The 17,112-nt window shown below is 43.4% G+C and overlaps 1 protein-coding gene across 9 annotated transcripts in view; it reads right to left on the bottom strand.

Annotated features, from left to right (window-relative positions):
* AAK1 (AP2 associated kinase 1) overlaps positions 1-17,112 on the bottom strand; it is a 103,880-nt gene that overhangs the window by 55,085 nt on the left and 31,683 nt on the right. For all 9 annotated transcript variants that reach the window (XM_066593045.1, XM_066593047.1, XM_066593040.1 and 6 more), the window contains exons 2-6: positions 16,085-16,203; positions 14,077-14,185; positions 11,731-11,873; positions 2,663-2,784; positions 1,261-1,342 (exon numbers count right to left, since the gene is read on the bottom strand). In XM_066593045.1, coding sequence (XP_066449142.1) covers positions 1,261-1,342; positions 2,663-2,784; positions 11,731-11,873; positions 14,077-14,185; positions 16,085-16,203 — 575 coding nt within the window. The remainder of the gene's footprint in view (positions 1-1,260; positions 1,343-2,662; positions 2,785-11,730; positions 11,874-14,076; positions 14,186-16,084; positions 16,204-17,112) is intronic.

The raw sequence follows: 17,112 nt of genomic DNA, 5'->3' as shown, positions 1-17,112 counted from the left end.
AGCAAGACAACGTTGGTTTACATTGGTGTGAGGATATTGATGATCCACGATTGGACTGGCCTTGAAAGAGTCTCAACCTGAACTACACTGAATACCTTTGGGACGAACTGAACGGCGTGTTTGGAAAAATAAAAACAGGGTCTATCTTTTCTGAGATAACTTGTTAGATCTTCGCAGGATGAATGGAGGGAAATACCAACTGAAGTGTATCAGACATTAGTAGATAGTATGCCACGGATAGTATCCAATGTCATCAGGGCCAAAAGGAGCCCCACTAAGTATTAATACATGAAATAAATTTGCTCGGGTGTCCAATTATTTTTGGTAGGATAGTGTACAGAGTCCACCGATGATAAATAAAAGTATCAGCCTGCGGGGTCTCAAAGGATTTGCTTAACAATGACAAAATGCAATGCCTAAAGATAGTGATTCTAACAACACTATTAGGGAATTGCTATAGGAGTAATTCACAGACATATCCTGAACCTACACTATATTTGGAGGAGATCAAGGAATTCTAGGAGAGGAAGGTTTAGTTAGATGCACACATGGTGCAGTGTCTTTGAAAAGTCAGTGGGTCCTGTGGAGGAATGAGTCATATGGCCATTTTCTGTATATTGAACGGCAATTTACACCCGGAACAAAAAGCTGCTCTACACTCAAAATAAAAGAAGAAGAGGAAGAATCAATGGTAATCACATTGCAACATTAAAACAACACTTGGCTTAAACCACTAGAAAGGCTTGTACAATTAATAGTGTGGTCTGCTGCCTGTAGCTCTCCAGCCGGGGTGAAACTAGGACTTCTAGCATGTTGGGAGTGGTAGTTACACAACAGATGGAAAGCCACAGGCTCCTGTTTTCTATCTGGAAGTCATGAAATAATGGACTGCCATAGGGGCATGTTCACACGGCCGATTTTCCACGTAGAGGCGGATGTATTTTCTGTGCCCAAACCACCAGGAATTCCAGCTTTCATAGTCTTCAATGGAAATGTGCACTGTATGAAGTAGTTCAAGTGGTGTGGGATTGTCTGCCATGGAGAAAAGTAGCGGGATGTCAATCCTCGGAGCAGACTCCGGGCCAAATTTTGTCATTCCCATTGAAAAGTATCTGAAGTTCATGTTGAAAAATCCATGAGTAAAACTACAATTTTTAATGCGGATTTCACTTGAAATCAGCGGCCAGTTTGCCTGCCTCAAAAATCAGCCATGCGAACGTGCCCTGTAACTTGTAAAAGTCAATGACTGGAGAGACGCACCCAGATGTCAGCCTTGGCAGTGATGACTTTGCCACTGTAGAGATTTACCATCTCCGGTGCCCGATAAGAAAGCGTGGTGTACCTGGAACAAAGAAACTAGTTAAGGTCTGTGATCCTGAGGAATATAACATTTTGGATTAAACCTACAAGGTAGTCTGCTTTTTGAGGTTTTATACCGCAGTCTGACAATGAATGTTAAGTTATATTAAAGGGGTTTTCCCAGCAATTGGCATTCAGGATAGGTTATTGACAGCCGATTGGCTGCGGTCCACCACTCCGTATCCTGACCGATCAGCTGTTCTGGCGCCCACTGTCACAATACACAGGAGTGAGTATGGAGCGCAAGCAGATAATCTTGACCTGTATAGCGGTTGGTGTAGTTAGTTGCAGGTGCATCACTCATTGATTTTTATGTGAACTACGCCTGCAATTCTCTGCGCTGAGCTCTACACAGCTCCTCTCTTCAGCTCTGTACCCTGCATGTCGTGGTACTGACAGCAAGCGACCAAGCAGGCGATCAGTTCAGGTCCGAAGCGGTGGACTCCAGCCGATTAGCTAGTAATGACCTATACTGAGGATAGGTCATGAACAACAATTGCCTGGAAAAAAAACCTTTTATAACTATCAGATTTAGGCAGGGAGGAAGCTACAAGTGCAGGCCCATAAGTAAAAGTCAGCAAGAGCGTGGAAGTGTTCACACGCAGCAGAATTGGTGTGGATTTTCAACGGAATGTGCCGCAGATCCAAAGCAAACTTCACCCTTAAACTGAAAAAGGGTTTAAATACACTGCAAATCTGTGCCAAAAAAAAAACAAAAAAAAAGGTACGGATTTTGATACAGATCCGCAGTGCAGAATATGCTACGAATTTTGGCATTCACACCAAAATACACAATGTGTGAACATAAGCTAATACAATTCAGTTTTATGAGCTTACTTTCATAGTACAATGATACAAGGAATTTGATCGTCAGATTGGAGTCGAGAAGGAATTTTTTCCCTTAAAATGGGGAAAATTGGCTTCTACCTCAGAGTTATTTTTTTTACCTTCCTCTGGATAAACATTGAGGGGAAATAGGTTAAACTGGATGGACCTACGGCCTTTTTCGACCGTATAAACTATACGTTACTACGCTATGTAAAAATTGCCACAACCAGTGTGGACGTGCTGCAGCATTGGGTTCAGTAGTGCTTGCAGGACGGCGGTGGACACTTTCAATACCTTTTATGATGCTTCTGAGCTCACCAAGGTCAATATTCACTCTTGTGAGATAGCATTGTCCCAGACGCAAACAACAAAATTACTGGGTTGCACTTGGAGTGAAATGCCTTGTAGTAAGATGAAGCCCATCTGTCCTGAGCCGGCAGTACAGCACCCCCTTCCTCATCTACTTCACACTTACTTTTTAATCTCATCCTCCACCACATTAACGCCTTCAGTCTGAGGATTCTGACACTTATTTGTTGCACTTCCAAAGTCACACAACACATAGTGACCACGGTCATGTAGCAAGATATTCTCCACCTGAAAACACAAAAATACATCGCCATCATTATGGATAGAGATACGTGATAACTGACAGTGACATATCATGTAGCCAGAAAAAAAAAAAAAAGGTTGCATTATAGCCTTGCCATCTTGCAACCTAAATGTAGGTGAATGCAGTCACGTAGTGACTTGCAAGGTACTGTGACCCAACAATCATAAGAAATCCAGACCTGCTGTATCTCAAGGTTGTTCAAGCTCACAAGCACCATGAGGTTCTCCAAAGGCAGCTGACGTATCTCTGTGAGTATAAGGGCTCATGTCCACTTATATAATATACACTTAACCCTTTCCAATCCAATTTGTATCCTGGTTTTCCTAAGGGCTTACTCTTTTTCTGCCGTTATACAATGGCGCTATATGCTGGCTAAAGCCAGTACTGCATGAGGTGACACGTTGGATAGGCTCCGACAGCAGGGAGGCTGGCAATATACAGTAAGAGAACCCCGACGGACATCTTCCAACAGCAGAGCTGTACAGCCTTAAATCATAATGTCTTCAGACATCAGACAGTGGATTGGAAAGGGTTAATATCAAAAGATATCAAAAAAGTTCAGACATGAAATTACCCCAATTATTTGTTGCCAGCAGAGAGTCGCCGCATGGAGGTATTTAGAAGTGAATAAGAGTAAGAAGAACCAACCCTCAGGAATACTAGTAACTAACATCTAGTTTTCCCCTCTGTTGGCACTCCCAAGCCTTCATCCTCATTTCATATTGCACTGGGCACTAGGAGCAAAAAGGCTTATAACCCACACAAATAAACTCACTATCCCAGCCACTATAATAAAAAGATAGATATTGCCTTTCCTTAGCTGGAAAAGATCCTCCTGAGAAAACTCCCAATGCGTTTGAGCAGCCCCGTCTCTAGCTACCTCATCAGGGGCAGCAATAACAAAGATATAGTGAAAATAATAAAAGGAACCCAGTCTTGATGGTAGGCTGGGTATCAGACCGGAACAACCCGAAGCCACACCGGGCGCCAAGTTATATAGCGCACAGTCTACACACACACACACACACACACACACACACACTTAATGATTGGACAACCTCTTTAATATGCCCATTTAGAAAATCCGTTTTCATACACCATATCAGGAAACTCCAAGTTAATTAAGGGGGGTCCTCTGTTTGGATTCCCATCTCTTGGCCAAAGCAAATAGTGGTTACAAAGAGCGTTTCTTGCTCTGGAGAACCTACAGACAACCCAATGGATTAAATGGGTACCTAGGAGTATTTAATTCCTCCTGTGGTGGCGCTGCAATAAAATTGAATACATACTGCAGGTTTCCCCACAGATTACAGTTAATTGCTGGGGGTCCCAGCAGGGGGATGCTTTGTGATTAGCTTATTACCAAGTTGAAAGGGACAACTGTTGAGCGCCTAAGTGCCCGACAGTCATCCCACAGACTAATGCCCATCACACTCCTGTGATTTACACAGTTGTCCTGTGAATGGAGGTGGAGATCGGTCCAGCCCACTCGTCTGGATTCAAAGTAAACAGGCAGTCCTTGATACTTGAAAGACTGCCTGTTTACACAGCCCGACAGTCACTTGGCTTTTAGTTCTACTAAAAACCAAGCAACTCCGACAAGTGAGCCTTGTTGATGGCAGGGCGAATTCGGGCAGTAGTTGCCTCTTGTACAATGTTTCTAGCGATAATTTGAGCAATGATCACCCAAGGTACCTTAACAAGTAGGAATTGTCCGAAGCAGACAACTCATTTAGGCACGAGTTGCAAAACTCGCCCCCATGCTGCACTCCTATGCATGTGTAACAACCCCCTCGTGCTCTTTGCCATTGATTTATGATTATTACCCTTCCACCTAATATTCTTTTGTTCTACTCTTCTCCCGTGCTGCACCCCTTAAGAACACGTCATCTCAGACCAACAGAGGTGATCCAAAAACATTCATTTTTTAAGCATGCCTTGAAAACTAATTATAATTTATTTCACATCACTATCAAATCTGAAACCACAGTCCAAAGCCCACACACAACCCGCCCTGGTTACAAATCAGACTCCGCTGAGGTTAAGCACAGACGGCCGCGGCCAACTAATAGCTGAAAATAACCCACATGGTCTATGTATTGTTTGCCGGTATTTCTTCTCACGGGTCACCTTCATGGAAGACTTTCCACCAGACTTTCACCTTGTACATACGGCCATGCTTACTCCTATAAATACAGCAGTATTGACTGTTCTCTTCAGCTGCATTGAAAAGGCCGGAGAGGCCGTTTGTGTACATCAATACTTAGAATTCATCGACTTGCCCGATTTGCCTTTATTTTAACTTGTTTCCATTGAGCGCCTCTACAATCACCGGCACTGACCCTGCTGTTTTCTCACCAAGCAACTCCCATTCAAGATAATTGCAGGCAGTTTACCTGCTACTTTATCTACAACACCACCTCATTTAACATGCAACAGATACAATTAGTGTGGGCTTTCCATAACCATCGCGTTGACGAAACGGCTAATAGACTAATTGTGCTTTGTGATAATCACTTAGTAGCAAGCGATTAGGCGTCTAATCACAAAAAGTAATGATTCCATTAATAACTACTCTTTTCTGACAATGTAAATTATTTTATTATGTATATGCAAATTAAAATGCAAGTCACAAAACAACGAGGGCCCATTAAAAACTTTTAATTAATATTGCCGTACTGCAAAACTAGAAGTTCATACGTCATCATCTACGCCTTGTTAAAATCCTGTTCCCAGGGGTCTGATCATGAGGATGGAGCGGTTTGTTTATGCATGCTCAATTGGCCCGGTCTGTCATTTTAGGATCCAATAACTTTACATTATTGTCACTGCAGGAATAATTTACCTCATCAGCAGGTTTTTAGATTTGATTTGCTGACCTATTATTAATGAATTATATTGTTAATTCAAGTTTCTGGCACATTGTGTTGACTCTATTTACATAAGTTGTTCTACCTTATTTTATAGCCTTTCATGTATGCTAGAGAAGCAACAATCCCCAGGACCTCTGCTCGTTCCCTAATCCCCCCCTTCCCACCACACAGTCACCACTCGGTCCCTAATCACTTCCTCCCCCCATTCCACCAAAGCCTCCACTCAGTCCCTATCCCCTCCCCACCCCACAGCCTCCGCTCAGCCCCTAATCTCCCCTTCCCACCCCCACAACCTCCGCTCAGCCCCTAATCTCCCCTTCCCACCCCGACAACCTCCACTCAGTCCCTAATCTCCCCTTCCCGCCCCACAGCCTCCGCTCAGTCCCTAATCCCCCTTCCCACCCCAGAACCTCAACTAGGTCTTTGTTCCCCACCCCCTCAAACCAAAGCCTCCATTTAAGGCCCATTTAGACCCAACGATTGTCACTGAAAATTTGCTCAAAGCAGTCTTTTGAGCGAGAATTGTTGAGTCTAAATGCACGGACATTGTGCAGTTTTCATGCACAAGTCATTCATCGCTCAATTCTAGTTTTCTTGAATTGAGCGATTGACTCTTATTAGGGGTGCAGACTGTTATCACAGTTGGCAGCGCTGATAAGATTCTTTCAGCTCGCGTCCCGCTGGTAGTTTACAGCGGGACGCGAGCTGTAATCGCGGAGAACAATACAACAGTTTACTTATGCAAAACAGCTGTATTGTTCGCCGAGTTGTAGCAGCAGTGGCTCGCTCTGCCTGCATAGCTCTTAAGTAGCTACTCAGCTACTATGGACTATACAAAGATGATCGCTCAAAATGGTCACTGTTTGAGAGACTTTTGAGCGATCATCTGTCAGTGTAAATGGGGTCCAAGTTTCTATTCCCACTCTAGAGCCTCCATTTGATCTCTACTCACCCGTCCCAGAGTCTCAGTCAGTCTCTAAGCACCCAAAGTCTCATTTACCGCCTGACAAATCACTTGGTGCCTTCTCCTACTGTCTATCCACTTTTAACCTCAGGCTTTCTATTTTTCACCCATTTTGCACCAGTATGTACAGCAGTAAAGACGACAATGGCAGCGTTATATAAATAATACAACACCATCCACGATGCCCTCCAGTGTCCTTTTCCTTACAAAGAGCTATTTGCAGGCTCCCCAGGCACCTTTAATTATTGATCTGTTTATGTCTATTTGGGGATGTGTCATCCACCTTCATAATTACACGGCATTTCACTGCCAAGGATAAGCACTTATTAACCAGGCGGGTAACCACATGTGCCATAGTAAATGTATGTATAGGAGTACGACAATGCAGAAACAGGAGACACATTGTACTGACTGCAGCGCCTATTTTAGCTTTCGTATTATCATACAGGTATAGAGTTTTGTTTTAGTGAAGTTAAAGAGTAGATCGGGCCGGGCACAGGAGGCAATTATTGGATGTTTGGGGTCACATACATTCTGCCCGAGATGAATGTACAGGGTAGGCTACGGAAATGTAGCCTGGACCACACAGTTATGAAACCTGTCTAATGGTATATGTCGCGGGGTAGAAATGCTGTGGAATGTCTGTAGTAGAAATCCCGCATCCAAAACAAATTCAAAGTCGGCACCAATGGATTTTGACTAGCAATCAACTGTGGACCACAGCTGTTTCCGAAGACGCAAGACTCACCTCCGAGGTCTTCGGCTGTCAGCGCACTCCTTTACCCCAAGCGCAGCCCCACTGTTCAGGTGATGTGGCAGTGCCATCACCTGACCAGCAACGCTGTGCTCACTAGTGGCCGTCGGGTACTGGGGTAAGAAGTACTTCCGAAATCAATGAAGGCCATTCCGCAGTTTTTCCGTCCCGTGCAAACATACCCTTAAAGAAAATCTGTCTTTGTTGCCCATAGCAACCAATCACATTGCAGATCTCTTATACTTCTGAGGTAAAATGAAAGCTGCGCTGTCATTGGTTACTATAGGCAACAAAGACAGATTTTCTTTTAGACAGCTTTCATAAGAGTGTGGTCCGGGCTACATTTCCGTGGCCCAACCTGATGCCCATGTAAAATGTGGTTTACCATACTTGATCCCTTATACTCACCCCTGTGGGGTCCACATTTTTTATGTTTAGGGGTTGGCTTATTGGTTTTTAAAGTTTTTCCTCAGTTTATTATTTTTATGACAAATTTACTATTGAGGTAGCAGGGGGCACTTGCTCCCCCTAAACACAGATAAGGGATTAGAGTTACCTGACGGCAATCGCCCATTATATCTTTATTACTAGTTATCGATGTAGAAAGACATACAGCGAAGACAGATCACGTCGTTTCTGAATGCCCCCGAGCCCTCTCAGTCCTTTTAACGTTATTAATGATGTCACACAGAGTAATTGCAAAGGCCGAAATGCAGAACAGCACTTGATAGGACTACCGTATTAATGGCTTTTAGTGATAGATTATTACAGATCCATGTTACAGCACAGGATAGGGTTATTAATATGAGAGACCGAAGTTGCTGATGTCACCATGAGCGAGAGAACGCAGCGCCATTATAATGCAGCATGTAAACTAATTTACATGGAGCTGGTAGGAGTTAAAGTAGAAAAGAGCTCCTCAAGGACACATTACATCCCATCATTTCCTTCAATAGTTACTATCTCTTCTGTACCTAATGCTATTGTTCAGTCTGGAAAGATATGTTTCAGCATCAATTATATTAAGAGTTGTTCAGGATTAGAAAAATAAGTCTACTTTGATCCAAGAACAGCGCCTTACCTGTTCACAGGTTGAGTGTGGTATTGCAGCTCAGCCTTATTCACTACACTGGAATGGAGCTGCAAGATCAAACCCAAAACACGGACAGGTGTGGCGCTGTTTTTGAAAGAAAAGCAGCCATGTTTTTCCGACCTGGCCAACCCCTCTGACGCTGCGTAATAAGTTCACAAAAATATCTAAGAACAATGAAGTATTAAAGACCAAATGACACTTCCATACTCAACAGGTGGACTGTAGGCAGGGGAACTCATTAGCGCAGCTACAGTATGGTTTTACGCTGTTAAGCCATACAGCTTTTGAAACCATTCCAACACCGGTATGACTGTATGCAGCCATTGGGCAGTGCTGAGAGGGGGAGGATTGTCCCTCTTCTCCTCTGCACCAGGAGCATGTAGGCTCAAGCTGTGAGTGGCTGCAGGGGTAAAGGAGAAGAGACGTTGCCCCCTGCGACCAATTGAATAAAATGGATGGAGAGAGGGGGCACCAATAGTGGGACCATCTACCAAAGTGTCAGGCACACATTCCAGAGGTGTTTGTGCCTATTGCCCTGGATGTTCAAGTTATTTTAGAATAGTTTATTAAAATAAAATGGTACATTAGCAGCCCCATTGCCTCACATTACTAACATGAGGTACATGGGGTTATTAACCATGTAAGGCAAAATGATGTACATAGTCATCATTATAATAGCACAAGAACAGGAGCTGCGCCTAGGCTATGAGCATTGGACATCAGCGACAATCCCGATCACAGCCGTTATCATTTAGGATATTGCGGTCAACAGCAACCACGGCATCTAAGTAGTTAGAAAGAGGGAGGGGGCTCCCTCAGTCCCAATGTACTGATGTACTATAAGACAGATCAAATTTTGCCTACTGAAGAAAAAAAAAAAAAAAAAAAAAAAAAACACTACAAAGAGAATAGCTGTTTTTTGTTCATCCTGGCTCAAAAAAATCTTATGAACCCCCAAATAGGAATAAATGAAAACATCAACTCAAGTTATGGCTCTCAGAATGTGACGACTTAAGTGAAACCCAGCAGTGTAACCAGTGAGGGTATTGCTGCAGCAAACATTAGCTCATGGAAGCAGAAGTATTACAGATTGCTGTGAGTCACCCATGCTTCTTAGAAGGCAGCATCTACACCCTTGGAATGTGAACCAGCCGATAGACGATGACAGTCGCATCATGCCACGTCTGTAGGACTTCACATAGAGATGTATGAATGCTACAGCCCATATTTTCAATGTGTAGGATTAGTTTTATTGGATGCCTACATATGCTATACTGTTTATTCACCCCGTCCTACTCATGTCTGACAAGTAAGAAGACCTGAGGATTGAGTCAATAGGAAATGAGTCTGTCATTGTCACATTCCAGGCGAGCAGACGTTTGATCCCAGCCTGTAGCACTTGCAGAGAGCAAAGGATTAATGTATTAATCCACCACAGAGAGGACCTGTTAATCTGCTACAGAGATGACACTGTTCCAAGTATAGAAGCAGTAAATAAAGGGAATTAAGATGGCAAAAAAATGACTACTGAAAGAAGACTGACAAAGAGGACCCGGCCGACACATACCAAGTGCTGAAGGAACGCTTATAGCCCAAGCAGCCTATAGAGAAAACACCTACAGAGCCAAAAGCTATAGGCTAGCATACGCAGAGAACAGTAAGCAATGTTTCGTCCTATAGAGGTTCTCTCACTAAGCCAACGTTTTACATATTAAGGCAGCTGGTATCAGTAGTGCGCCCAGCAAGCTCACCAAACATTCCTTATGTAGTGACTATCTAGCATGGCGGCCATTTATGAATGACTATACATTGATGGGCCAGCTTTGAAAATGAGAGAACCACTTTGTAAGTGGGCTCAGTGCTCTAGCTCATATTTGGGGTCCTGAGTGGGGAACCACTATGATGTCCCCACAGAAAAAGGGTTAAGACCAACGACTTGACAAACATTGAGTTTTCTTTACCTTGATACTTTTTTTTGTAAAGGGTTGTCCCGTTTTGAACTACTTATGACCTATCCTCATGATACGTCATCAATTGTTGATAGGCGGGGGGCAAACTGGTCAGAACCCCATTGATCAGCTGATCAATGGATTGCTGTCACAATGTACTTCGCCAGAAGCAGACAGCGCTGTACACGTTGCAGCATCCTGGGTTGGTATTGCAGGCACTGTACCCACAGATTTGTCCGCTTACGGCTTTGCACACCAACAGTGGCTTTAGTATTGGCAGAAAACAGTTTTTAGGTAAAAAAAAAAAAGTATGCCACGTCTTGCTGGTATACAAGTAGAAAACGCACTAAATCTATCAAACAGCCTGCGACAGTGATAGATTTGGTGCATCTTTTAACTGCCTCACTAACTAATGCGGTTTATGTATTAGAACAGCCTCAAAAGGGGTATTCTACCAATGTGGCTTTTTTCAGTTTTCCCTCGGTGGGAGTAGGACTGTTGGAATCCCCACCAATCCCGAGAGCAGGGAATCCACATTTGCTCCATTTCCAGTCATTGCAGCACCAACTGAAACGACTGGAGGGCTGACTGGGTATGTGTGGTATGGCTCCATTCATTCCTGACTGAACTAGCTGAGCACTAAGCTTGGCTACTTTCGTCAGCCCCAATGAAACGGAAGCACACGTGTGCGGCCAGCACTCCATTCAAAATGATGTCACTCCGGTCAAAGATGTGATGCAGAAGCAACTGGAAAGGAGGCATATAGGAGCCCCTATTCTCAGGACTGGCGGGGGTCCTAGTGGTCGGACCCCCACCGATCTATCAAAATTGCAAATACGCCACATCACCAAAATACCCCTTTAATACATCTGCCCCATGACCTTGCACAGACAAGTGTTTAAATGGAATCGGTCATCAGGTTTATGCTGCCATATCTGAATGATCGAGACCCCAATTCCATCCGTGTATCACTGACTTTATTTGCAGCTGTAGTTTTTGTTAAAAAGGTTTTATTTGCTGCAGCCTGGAGCCCTGGTATCGATCTACCCTCCCATCAACGATTGGCAGCTTTGACAGATAAAGCGGTCAATCAGCGGTGGGCAAGGGGGTGCCAAAGCTGAAGAACATTGTTAACCACAGGCCAAGTGCAGGCAATGGAGAAAACTACGGCGCAAATAGAAGTAGGCAATGCAGCAAGCGCATCCGTCACTGACCCTCATATAGTGCAGCATTACCCTGGTGACAGATTCCCTTTAGGATAGAACGGTATTAAGCGGACAGTGAAGTGAAAGAATACCTTGAGGTCCCGGTGGATGATAGGAGTTTTGCACTGATGAAGACGAGCCACTGCTTCACACGTGTCGCAAAAGATCTGCAAAACCTCGGTCTCCGTAAATCCAGTCTGTAAACGTTGATTCATTAGATTTACCACTTGTCCCCCTGCAAAAAAAAATGTGAACTTTAAAAGTTACTTGGGGTCCGTTTAGACCTGCCGATTTGTCGTCTGAATGAGCGATCGATGTCAGAGATCACTCAGCAGCCTGCTAACACAGACAGATACATAGTTGGCACGTTCATACGAGAAATCGTTCTCAGTCACTGTATTGGTGAGAATGGCTGAACGGTCGTTATTTAAACCCAACGATTAGTGAGCGAGCCGATTATTTGTAGGTGTGCACAAAATGAACGAAAAGTGAACGATTTAATGTCCAGCGTTAGATGCCTTTACACTGAACAATTATTGTTCATTTTCACTCATTGAAATGATTTTTTGAACGACAGTCAATATGTGCAAAAGGGCCTTTACATTGTCTCCATGTCTAGGATCCCCCAACTATCAGGAAATGGAGGTTTAGCAATACATTTGCTAAATTAGTATTAGAATACCCTTTTTCAGTCTGTTTCTAGTAATGGCACAATACGCCTTTTTCATTTATTCACTCGACATTACCAGATGGCGAAAAATTGCAAAGGGGAAATTCCATACAGCTAGGAAACGAAGGCCGCAGGGTAAAAGCGCCGTAGGAGAAAATCTGGCATTATGCGCTCAAAGCAAAGACAGTAATAAATCAGATCGTTAGGTAGATATCAAAAGGAGCATCGTAGAGGACCAAAACGTGATAAATATAAGGGGTAAAAAATAAACAAAAAAGTTAAAGCAATTTGAAGGGGGTTTCGGAGACTTTACCATAAGTAGGCTTCAAAACTTTTTTGAGCAGATAGCCCCTTTCTTTAAAAAATTAATTAAAAAAAACAAAACAAAAAACAAAAAAAACACACACTTGCTCCACCTCCTGCTGCTCCTTGTTCCACTGATGACCAATCTCTTGCTACTCTCTAGTCCCTGCTCCAGCGACGTCCTGACATATGACCACTGCAGCTAACCATCAGCCAGACTGAACTTATGATTGGCTGCAGAGATCAAATCTCCTTTGTGTCAGTGATGCCATGACTGCTGCAGGGAGTAGAGAGCAGCAAGGAACGTGAACAGCAGTGGAATTCAGTGAGCGTCTGACCTCTAATCATATTACACCACTATGGGGCACGTTTTCAAAAACTTTTTAGGGCCGGGTAACTCCTTAATGAATTATCCCTTAAGGGTACGTTCTCACAGCGCAGAGAATCTGCCTGGGATATCCTTGTTTCCAGTTTGTTGAAGCCTGCGATATCCTTTGTTCCAGTTTGCTAGTATGGAGAATGCGCACCATTGGTGCAGATTTTAACACGAATTTTGATGCAAATCCACAGCAAACTTCACAAGTCAAAAGAAAGGGCCAAATCTGCTGCAGATCGACATCAATGGTGTGGATTCTGACAGTTTTTACATGGATTTTTCAGCTGAGGAAAATCTGCAGTATTTCCACTACATGTGAACGTACCCTTAAAATAGTCCATCAGCGTATAATCAGCACAATAGCTGAAGTGGCCCAAAGCTGTAGTGTTAAAGTATGTGAATGACTGGTGAGTGAATCCTTTGTGTGCCCCTTTAACTGCATGAGTGACGTGGTTGTAAGTCTTGGGTAGTTAGGAGGTGGAGCTTAGGAGGAAAAGGGACGTTGAGAGAATGTAGTCGGAGGAGGTGGGCATTCCAGCGTGAAGCTCCTGTTGCCCAAAAAAGAAGAGTAACTTAAGGAGCCTGAGAAAAGAGAAGCTTGAGTGAATGCTTTTACTGTGGCAGGAGTGCAAACCCCACGGACGGTCTATCAGATAACTGGGACTGAGGACGCCTGGAGTTTAGAGGGAAGAGTGTCTCCTAGAAAACGTGTGAAACTGAAAGTGCGAAACAGGAATGAAATCATGTAAGGAAAATGTTATACCTGAAAAGTGTACTACGCAAGTGATTTGTTGGGGAATCAAAGCTGGAAAAGTGTGAGTAAAGTACAGCCGTGCACCTCCGGTTGTTTTCTTAAAACATTTTACTATTGGACTGTGGACTATTTTGCGCTATGTGAACAGCGGCCTAGAAGTAGTGCTGGCGTCACGTGACCGAGCTAGGCCATGCTGATGCCGCTGTCGGGAGAGGTCATAGAGCCAACCATGACCACCATTGTAGTCTACTCGTAGTCTCCCCCACAACGATGACTTTGAGGTTGTGGAAGTACAAGACCCCCACAGAAAATAAAGACCAACACTCTTGTCTCACCTCTACAGTAATCCATGAGGATAAGTACTTCCCATACATCTCCACTGCTGATAGAATTAATGCTAGAGTCTATGTAGCCGACAATGTTCTTGTGCCCCGAGAGATCCCTCTGCAAACAAAACAAAAACATTAGTGACTGCAAGAAGCTGTATGCACAATTTGCTTTCAAGTGAATCAGCAGTAGACAACCCAAGACTCCAGAATCATTGAATTCTGAGGACTTAAAAGATTATCTGGTACTTTTATATCGATGGCCACTCCATAGGATAGTTTATCAATAGGAGATCAGTGGGGTCCGACTCTCAGCGCTGTACTGTTCAGCTGCCTGCAGGGGCTACGGTGCTTTAATGATCTCTGCATCCCCCCTGTTGTTCACCAGACACAGCGTTGTACTTTTGGTAGTGGCTGTGTCTGGTAATGCAGCTCAGTACTATTCACTTGAACTTAATAGAGCTGCAGACCACTGTATACCAGGCAAGGATAGGCCATGAATATCAGAACTTGAAAACCCCTATAAGAAATGCAACAACCTGTAGTCCCACAACAGCTGAGGAAACACGCTGCACCAAAGAGATGGAATTCATGATTTTGAAGTGATCAGAAGTGCAAGTTCTAAAATGTAGTAACACCAGAAAGCCAATTCATATAAAATGTGATGTGCTATAAAATCTGTTTCGAATGGTAATTCAAGCAGTAAAAATGATGATAGGTTTACTTTATTGTGAGTTAGTGTAATTACAGCATTTTTTTTTATTATTATTGCTTTCTGTAATTCTCCTCCCCCCTCCCATCAATTGAGCTGTATGAAGGCTTTTTTTTTTTTTTTTTTTTTTTATAAAACAGGGCGAACTCCCCTTTAAGACTTATGGACATGATTCCAATTAAAGTAAATTAGGTTTTCTTTTTAATATGAAAAATGGGAAAAGGTGTTTTCTTTTGAACGAAAAAAAAGTCAAATTTTTTTTTAATCTAGCCACACTAAGGGACTTGAACTTGTGATCACCTGATAGACCATACTATATACTGCAAATATTTCTGTATTGCAGTATAAAGTACTTTTCACTGTTGCCTATTAAGCCTTGCCACAAATAGGTCATCAATAGCATGGTTCCAGAAACCCCTATCTTCAGGATAGATAGGTCATCAATATAAGACTGGAGGGATAGCTGCTCGGGATACCTGCAGATCAGCTGACTGAAGAGGCCATGATGATTGGTTGAACACTGCAGCCTCTTCTCAAGCCAGTGACATCACATTCATTGGTTACATGACCTAAGAGTCCATTCAAGAGGAATACCAGGGCACAACCACTATACAATGTATGTAACTGTGCCTGGTATGCCGTAAAGTGACAGCACTTCAATCAGCTGATTGGCTAGGATCCCAAATGACAGATCCTGACCATTCTGATATTGATGCCCAAATCCAGATGATAAGGTGAACAACCTCATGGTGTCAGAAACCCCCTTGGGAGTCTTCACTAGATTCCGAGCTGCCATGGCAATAAAAGAGCAATCTGCATCCTGCAATCATTATGTAAAAGCCCCGTGTGGTGCAGAGTGTTAAGGCAGCAGAAATGCAGTCCTAAGCTCTCACTCATGACCTGATGGTTGCGGGTACTAGCAAAGTCTGAATGAGAAACGAGTGAGCATTTGGTAACCCCGGATAAGAGATTCTAGGCACGGTACTGTTTGTGTTGGCTGATGTCTCCGTGACCTCACATTACACGACTATGTTGTCACAAGACATCTGGAATTTGAAGTATTTGTGCCATACATTGTTTCCTGTCCTAATAATGACAACTTAGTAGCTTATGTGGTAAACGCAGTCCTCCAAGAATATTCTTAGGCCATTGGGAAACAAAAAGGAAAAGTCCTCTCTTCCTACGAAACCTGTAAAGGTCACTATACTCGTGTGGGCGAATATTGTGATACATTGCGCCGTACTTTTCTATACAGCGTTAAAAGGTTAATGTCATAGTGTCATCCATTTCACATCACCCCCTTACCATGATCTGAATCTCTCTCTTGCAAACCTGAAGGTCATGTTCATTATTCACATACATGCGCTTGAGAGCCCGTCTCATCCCATTACTGGTACGTACGAGGAAGACCAGGGCGAATCCACCTGTTCAAAGACAGAAGAGCGTTAGAGTCAACTCTGCAAATATACATCATTCACTTAATACATCATTTACTGGTCCAATCATCGTAAAGTTCTCATTAGGGTTTTACATGAACTTGGGGTTGGATAGACCCACCACAGTACCATAGGCTCCACTATACTAGTTAGCCTCAGGCTCTATCAGCATGATGGCCACAAAGATCCAGTAAAAGACATGCCTAGAGTCAATCACTTGCCACGACTAATTATTTCTAATGGGATCAATTACAATTAAAACAGTATTGATGATATGTCCAGTATGGGAAACGATACTGACAAAGTGTTCTATGTGGCTAAAAGTAACCATTTTCTGTATGGGTGGAAGGTAGGGACGCAGGATCATACACTCCGGTGGGTTCAGCGATACTCAGTCTGTGACTGCATGAAAGGCTTTAAGGGTATGTTCACACGAAGCGGAAAATTTGCACCAAAACTGAGAAAACCATTTGCTCTGCCCGCCTGTATTCTTCTTGTCTGCCACATCTAGTCTATAAAGCAGGACCCGATTTGGCAGCGAAGCCCTCGGCCATTAACGCATCGTCTATTGGTGACCCTCCTGAGAATAAGTCACCGATGAGTTTTCTCCTGAAAACTCATTTAATTCCATAACATTTTCTGAAGTAGTTTCAACTTCCATGTATTAGCATATTTTTTGTCAATCAGTAGCCAATTAACGGGCTACTGGCTGTCATAGGAAGCTGCTGCTATTCAAGGCAATATTTGAATGTGTGATCTTGCCCTTAGCCCTTTAGGATACGATGCAATCACTTCCACAATGCACAGATCCCGTATAGTGGCACATCTTACCCCAACGGGACTGCATGAAAGGCTACTGCAAAGTGACTATACTACCGGGTGGGCTGTGAACAAAGT

Source organism: Eleutherodactylus coqui, chromosome 2 (genome assembly GCF_035609145.1).
Source record: "Eleutherodactylus coqui strain aEleCoq1 chromosome 2, aEleCoq1.hap1, whole genome shotgun sequence".
NCBI lineage: Eukaryota > Metazoa > Chordata > Amphibia > Anura > Eleutherodactylidae > Eleutherodactylus > Eleutherodactylus coqui.
This window is presented reverse-complemented; position numbering and strand designations above follow the sequence as displayed.